The 7,832-nt window shown below is 65.6% G+C and overlaps 1 protein-coding gene across 5 annotated transcripts in view; it reads right to left on the reverse strand.

Moving 5' to 3' along the window:
* The window catches only part of SKI (SKI proto-oncogene), a 70,462-nt gene extending 64,035 nt beyond the window's left edge, over window positions 1-6,427 (reverse strand). For 2 of the 5 annotated variants that reach the window (XM_077891570.1, XM_077891571.1), the window contains exon 1: window positions 5,418-6,424. In XM_077891570.1, coding sequence (XP_077747696.1) covers window positions 5,418-6,386 — 969 coding nt within the window. In that variant the 5' untranslated portion in view covers window positions 6,387-6,424. Of the gene's footprint in view, window positions 1-5,417 lie in introns of all 5 variants that reach the window. The other 3 variants (XM_077891573.1, XM_077891568.1, XM_077891572.1) reach the window with 3 other exon arrangements.
* Window positions 6,428-7,832: the final 1,405 nt, after the last annotated feature.

Here is a 7,832-nt window from a genome sequence, read left to right on the forward strand (position 1 = left end):
GCCAGCCAGGGGACAGGCCAGAGGCTTCCTGAGGGCAACCTAAGTGCCCCTGGACACACTGCACCTGGCTTGCCGGGGGAGAGGCCAAGCAGGGCGAGCACCTGTGCTGTGCTCACAGGCTCAACAGGGTGGCCACACAGGTAGCCCCCAGAGGTCTCTGCCACCCACACCACTTCATTCCCACGGACTGCCCAACGCCAGCTGAAACCTGCTTCAGACCCCACGAGGCCACGTGGGGAGGAGATGTCCGCCACACACAGCCCCACACCCCCAGGAAATGACTTCCTGCCCTTTCTGAGACTCTGATCCGCCCCCACCTCTGAGCCAGTCAATAAACAGAACGAGGAGAGCCGTGGACATGGTCCCTGGGCCCCGCCCCGGCTCCATCCCAGGGGTCCCCGCCTCTGCCCGGTTTCCCATTTCCCCAAGGACCACAAGCCAGGAGGGCAAGGGCCTGAGCAAGAATGGAAGCCTTCTCCTCCCACTGCAGCTCTCACAGACCTTAAGGAAATAATTCAGCCTCTATATTTTGACTCAAAACAAAGAAACTTTTTAAAAACATTTCAGTTGAAACTTGCATAATTCTTCCAGTGGAGAAATCCTCCCCGACTTTCGCAATCCTTAGAAAGAGACACATTATTGCTGCTTGTGTAACAGTCTCCGGGCCACGAAGAGTCCGGCTGCCAGCCTCGGCCACCTCCTGCGGTCACCTCCCGCCAGACGGGCCAGGCTGGCCCCGGAAGCGGTGCCTCCCCACCAGCTCTCCGTGGCCAGGGCTTTGGGGCGGGGCTGGGTCACCTCCCCAGACTTCCTCCTGCTCCCAGCCTGTCTGCCCTCACCCGACATCTCAGACACACATGACACCACCAGCTGCGGGGAAGGCTGAGAACCCAAGACACCAACAGTCCATGATCCTACTCTCAGAGCCCTGCGCTGATCCAGAGCCCCGGTGAGGCAGCGGGACCAGGGCCGAAGGTTACCGGCTGACCCCACTGCCCCCAGGCCAGCTGCTGCCCTGGGGAAACCCCAGAGGTTAGGGGCCCAGTCCCGCTCCAGAGAGGGGTCCCGGGAACCCGCAGTGGGGGGGGGGGGGGTGGCGGGCAACAGATGGGCCAAGAGACAGATGGGCGGCAGCCCACACCTGGAGGACCATCCAGACGTGGCAGTGCACACAGACGGGCTGAGGCACCCAGCCAGCCGCCAGGCCCGCCCTCCTGCAGCAGGGTGCAGGGAGAAGCCAGAGGCCTTGCTGGAGCTGCCCTATCCCCTATCTGGGAAGACCCCCCCAACCTCCACTCTGGGGCCTTTACCCTGGCGATCAGACCCATTTGCAGACCCCATCCTTCTGTGGGGGGGGAGGTGCCCCCAAAGCCCATCCAGGAACTCTGCCTCAGAGCATCACCTGAGACGGTACCCCAATTCCCCAGCCAAGTGGCTGAAGCCAGGAAATCACCACAGAACCCCACAAAACATTAGAGCAAAACAAGTGGACAAAGGAACAACTGGCCCTCTAAACCTCTGCTCACACAACAGATGGCATCAGGGCAGGCATTGCCCCCCATCAAGGAGAGGGTCTCAGATGAAGCATGCAGGTCAGAGTCTGATGGAACTTTTTTTTTTAAGGTTTTATGTATTTATTCATGAGACACAGGGAAGCAGAGACAGGCAAAGGGAGAAGCAGGCTGAGGGGGGGCCCGATGCAGGACTTAATCCCGGGACTCAGGGATTACAACCTGAGCCAAAGGCTGACATTCAACCACTGAGACACTGAGCCACCCAGGCATCCCCTGATAGAACGTTCTTGATAGCATTCCTTCCCATGAAAATTCCAGCTTGAAAAGAGCAAACCACCCCTTGCCAGGGAGGGTCCACAGGCCGGGACCCCCTTCCTGGCCTGCCGTCACTCCCCAGCAGGGGCCAGTGCTACTGGCCGGGCGTCTGCTTGGAGAAAACACTGGCCCATGACCAGGGACAAGTTTTAGGTGACATGAAGAAAACTATTCCAATGTCAGGAATTCAGACAAATTCAGCACTCATGCCACACACCAAGGGGTCACCCCACAGCACAATGACCCACACGACAAGGGCAATCCCACAAAAAGTCCTGAGAACTCAGGTGTCTGAAAGACAGACATACGATAAACACAGGCCAGGCTCTCCAGCGTAAGAATCAGGACACTCAGAAGACAGCAGTGCCAAGGAGCCTGGTTCTTGAGCACACCAGCACCGACCTTGCCCGGGCCCCAGGGAGGCAGAGCACCGCCCTAGGGTCAGCCCCAAAGGGAAGCACCTGGTTACCCAGGGAGGAGCTGTCCTGCGGGGCGAGGAGCCAGGCCCCAAGCAGCAGCCAAGCCAGCAGCACAATGTCCTCCCCTGACAGCAACCTACATGGCTGAACGACCAGCCCAATTTAGTGCATGTACCGTGAGACGAGCCCAAGAGGACGGTACAGAGCCAACTGGGCAGAAGGAGGGCAGAGAAGGCTGAGTTCCCATCTCCTTGCCACGTGTTCCCCCAGCAACAGAATGACACATCCCCACCCTACCTGACACTGGACACTTGAACATCCTAGAGAAATCAAACCTTACCAACACACTGCTTACTACAGCCTGTTTCACACACAGGGGAACAGAGACACAGAGAGGTTAAGCATCAAGCTTGAGGTCAAACAGCCACTAGAGACATAATGAGAACGTGGGAGCAGCCCCATGGGGTTCCACAGTGGGACCAGCCCGCTGCAGGACCACCAAAGACAGCAGCTTGGCGAGAGGGGCTAAGAGGCCCCTCCTGGCACTGGCGGCAGCAGAGCGCTGCCTGAGTCTCTGGCTGGCAGGAGGCCTGGGCGGCACTTCAGCCAGACAACACCGGAACGTGCTTCAGCTCCCATTGGCCTCACCAGAACCCAAGGCCCCAGGGGAGCTGTGTCCCCTACAGAGAGAATTCTAGCACATTCTTTGTTCTCTGCTGTCCTTATCCTTGGTAAATCAAAAATATTAAACTAACCAATAAAACAACTGAAAGAAATCAAAACCTACTCCACAAATATGCCGTCAATAGCAAGTGGAAGGAGCAATCAGAAATAGGGCTCTGGGGGAGAGGTTCGGGGGGAGGGTCTGGAGCAAGTGGGCTCTGGGCAGCCAGGGGTCCTCCCACCCCAAGCTGACACCGTTCTCACGTGGTGCCCTTGGCAGGTAGACAGATGAGCATGTGGCTGTGCTTGGAGACTTATAAAGAGGACGGCCGGAGCACCCCAGGACTCCCAACTGCGTGGTCAGAGCCAAGGCAGCAGGCGGAGCCCCGTACACAGGACACGAGGTGGCAGAGCCAGCAGGAGAGCACTCGAGACCTCAGGGAAGCATGGGGCCTGACAGCCAGTCCAGGTCACCACGGCGAGGACAGGGCTGGCTGACACTAGGCCTGCAGACCCCACCCACTTACGATAAGCAGCTCTTCCTCATCACTGGGAAAATTTGTTTAATCGGTAAATGAGATTTAGGACAGCATCAGGGAGAGCGCACTGACAGAGAAAGGGCGGCCCTAATCATCTGCTGAAAAGGCCAGAGCAGAAACAGGCTCTGGCTTCGGCTTCACGGAGTGTGGGCAAACAATCCTGCCTTCTCCCCAGACGCTGTTTGGGCCTGAGAGCTCAGGCTGGGCCGTCCCTAAGAGAGAGGGGCGGGCGGGCGGGCGGGTGGGGGGGTGGGGGGGGCCGCGCCCAGAACCACGGCCCCACTCTACAGCTGTGACAAAGAAGCAGTCCCAGCGAGCCCAGGAGACTCCACCACTGCCCCTCACACCCCTGACTGGGACACCCATATGAACACACCCTGCCAGACAAGGCCCCCCACCCCACCCCCTCTGGAGGCAAATGGCCTGCCATGGCCTGGGCCAGGAACTGCAGCCTGTGCCTACCACAATCCTGCACACAAGACTCCCACAAGCCACAGTGGCTGTGGTAGATAGAGGCACCCCGAACAGAAAAGTCCCCATTCACGTCGGGTGCCCATCACGCCACCCATCACCAACTCATCCAAAATCAAAGGCTTGGGCCTTTCCTGCCAATACCCTCCCCTACTCAGACACTCCCTCCCACCCAAGCCCTGCCCCAGTCTGCAGACAGCTGCCACCTGGGCAGCAGCAAAGCTGAGGGCAGAAATGCCATGGAACACACGTGCACGCGCGCACACGACAGCCCCTCTGAGCACAGGCACCCAGCCCCTCCATCCCCAGCCCCTCCTCTGCTCACCGAGACTCTGACACTCCGCTGGAGGGGCGCCCAGAGAAAACCGGGCGGGAGCATCTATTCACAGATTTAGAAAAAAAAAAAAAGTTTGATGCAGTAGCTGAATTAATTAGGCCTCCTCAGAATAGCTGAGCCAATGCAGCATTCTGTGTATGCAATTTAATAAGCCTGGATATTTAAAAGAAAAGTTACAAATACTTGGGGAGGGGAAGACACCGAGAAGTTGGTGAAGACCCCAATGAGAGGTTTCACCGTCCAGTCGCCCAGGAGCTGCCCAGCCAGATCACACGGATCACATCCTCCGCCTGGCAAACAACAGAGCCTCGGCCAGTGGCCCTCCCCCGCCCTGCAGCATTTGAGAGAGAGGGAGACAAGGAAACGGGCGTGTCCAAAACAAATCGCAGGCCACGAGCTACTCCTACTCAGGGCCCAGGTGCCCGCTGACCAGGCCCCAAGCCCAGGGCCAATCAGCCCTTGCCCCCACATGGGGGACTCTGGGATTCACACCCTGGCAGGCCCAGGGAAACGCACAGAACTGGAGTCACCGAGTCTCGGCCCCCTGCCACTGTGGCCTGGACACCTGGCTGCATTTCTGAGCCTGTCTCCCAAGACTTCAAGGCACAAACCGGCCCTGCCAGGCCCAGTTCTGTCTGCTGAGGACCACTGGCAGGCACCCTTCTGTGTGCGAGCCTAGGGGCCCACCGGGTCTGCACCCCTCCTCACAGTGGCCCGAGGAAGGCCTAGGCCTGAGGCTGCAGCCTGGGCCCGCCCGGATCTCACTTCTCAGTTCTCTGGGGGCAAGAGTGTCTGAGTATTGGAGCCGAGCCTCCCGCCATTCCTAAGCCCATCAGGGCAATGGCTGTGGGCCTTGGGAATGCTTCTCCAGCCACCAGGCCGAACCCCTAGGGCCCCTGTCCCAAGCAAGCTGGCTCATCACAGGGGTCGAGCAAAAGGACCTTCCTACACAGCCACGACTAGGGAGGGACCCAACACAACCCTGAACTTCCTTAAATCAAATCCAAACCCCAAGACAAGCCCCAAGCTGCACACACAGAGCCCCTGGCCCAGGAGGGCCCCCCAGCCTTTCCCCAGGACCCAGCCCTCCCAGCTTCCAGGCCCTGGGGCCCAGAGCACCCAGCGTCCTCCCATGGCCCCAGCCAGCAGGGTCACTCACCCGGGGCACCCGCCGCTTGTACTTGTTGCCATAGTCAAACTTCTCCTTCACGTCGTCCAGGCAGCGGCCAAGGCGTGCCTGCTCCTCCTTGCCCGTGTAGTCCTGGCTCAGCAGGATGTACGCCCGCCAGTTGGCCGAGTCGAATCCCCAGTGGCAGGTCCGGTTCTCCAGCGCCTTGTGCGAGTGCACGACGAACTTGTGCGGGGGGTACATGAGGCGGCAGTCGAGGCACTGGATGCATGCGGCACTCGGGCTGCTGTAGAGCTCGGGCACCAGCAGCCCCTTGCACTTGCCGAAGCACTCGTGGTACACACGCACGCTGCGCTCGCTGAGCTCCAGGCCCAGCGCCAGACTGGCGGCCAGCTCCTTCTTGCAGGGCGGCGGGTAGGCGCCGCCGTATAGCAGCGCGTTGCACAGGCGCTCGGCGTCCGTCTTGGTGATGAGCCCGCACGAGGGCGCCGAGAAGGGCAGGATGCCCATGACTTTGAGGATCTCCAACTGGTCCGCCGTGCAGCGCGAGCAATAGATGTGCAGCTCGTCGCACACCGAGTTGATCTGCTGCAGCGAGAAGTCGCGCAGCACCGAGTTGAGGATCTGCGGCAGGCACAGGCGCTTCTCGCCGCCCACCACGAAGCACGAGATGGTCTCGCCCTCCAGCACGGTCTCGCAGCGCTCAGTGGAGCGGTCGGACGGCATGAAGAAGGGCCCGGGGAGCACGGGCGGCGGCGGCTGGATGGCTGGCAGGTGCAGCACGGGCGGCGGCTCGGCGGCCGCGGGGACCGGCGCCGGAACGGCAGCCGCGCTGGCCTCCTTGGCGCTCTCCTTCTTGTAGGCCTCCTGCGCCCAGCGCGCCGAGAAGGCGGCCGGGCCGCCCAGCGAGCTCATAGAGCTCAGGTGGAACTGCTCCAGCGTCTTCTGCAGCCCCGGGTGCGGCTGGAAGCCGCCGCGGCCGCCCGCCGCCGCCTCCATGGTGCGCTCCGGCTCCCCGGGCCGCTCCCGCTCCCGCGCGCCGGGGCCCCCGCGGCCCCCGCCGCCGCCCCGCGAGCCCCGGCGGCGCCCCCGGCCCCGGCCCCGGCCCCCCCCCGCCGCCGCCGCCGCCGCCGCCGCCGGCTCCCGGCCGATCACGGCCGAGGCCTCGGCCTCGCCCGGGGGCGCGAAGGGGTAGGCGGGCGGGGCGAAGGGGTCCCGCCGCTGGAGCCCGCCGGCGCCCGGGCCCGGCGCCACATCCACGCGCCCCGCGCCGCGCCCGCCGCCGCCGCCGCCGCCGCCCGGGCCCCCCGCGCGCCCCCCGCGCGCCCCCCGGGCCCTAGGCGCGGGGCATGCCCCTGCGCGCGCCGCCAACGCCAACGCCAACGCTCGCGGGCCCGGGGCTCGCGGGGGGCGCGCGGGCAGGTGCCGGCGCCGCGAGGCGCGAATCGCCGCGGCGGCCGAGGCCGAGGGGCCCGGGAGGAGCGGGGGCGCGGGCGCGGGGCCCGCCGGGCCGTCCTCGCGCGGCGCGCCGCCGCCGCCCCGCTCCTCCCACCGCGCGGCGCCCGCCCGGCTCGTCCCGGCGGCGCTGGCCGGCCGCGTCGCGCCCGCCGCCGGCCGCCCCGGCCCGGCCCGCGCCCACCCCGCCGCCGGCGCCCGGCTCCGCGGCCCGCCCGCCCGCCTGCGCGCGGCTTCCGGGGCGGCGGGAGCGCCTGTGGCGGCGGCCCTCAGAGCGCGGCGGCGGCGGCAGCGGCGGCGGCGGCGGCGGCGGCGGCGGCGGCGGAGGCGCGGGGCTCGGCGCACATCCTCCCGGCGGCTCGCTCCGGCTCGGACTGAGCGCGGAGCGCTGAGCTCACGCCGCCGCCCCGCCCCGCGCCGCCCCGCCCCGCCCCGCGCCGCCGCCCCGCCCCTCGCGCCGTCTGGAGCCGCGCGTCCGCCTCAGCCGAGCGCCGGCCAGGAATGCGACCGCCTCCCGGCCTGGCTCTTCCAAGAACGCGCGCTTCCCCCTCCCCCACCGCCGCCCCGCCCGCGGCTCGGGCCGACTCGGCCGCCTTCGGGCCGGCCCGCCAGGAACTCGGCTCCGCTCGGCCGCGATTCGGCTCCGCTCGGCCCCGCCCGCCCGGGACTCGGCTCCGCTCGGCCCCGCCCGGCCCCGCTCGGCCCCGCTCGGCGCCGCTCGGCCCCGCTCGGCGCTGCTCGGCCCCGCCCGCCGGAAGGGCGCTCGGCGGGGGCAGTGGCGGCGCCCGGGGCCCCCCCTTCCGGCCGAGGCCGCTTCCTGCGCGGCTGGGAAGGCGCCCGTGCTGCCGCCGCCGCCGTCGCCGCCGTCACCGCTGCCGGGCCCAGAAACCCACACGCGGCCCCCGCCACAACCGCAGACCCGCGGAGGGGCGGGCAGGACGGCGGCCTGCGCGGCCTCCACCGCACACCTCGCGGATCCGGCAGGACGGG

This window comes from Canis aureus, chromosome 3 (assembly GCF_053574225.1).
Source record: "Canis aureus isolate CA01 chromosome 3, VMU_Caureus_v.1.0, whole genome shotgun sequence".
NCBI lineage: Eukaryota > Metazoa > Chordata > Mammalia > Carnivora > Canidae > Canis > Canis aureus.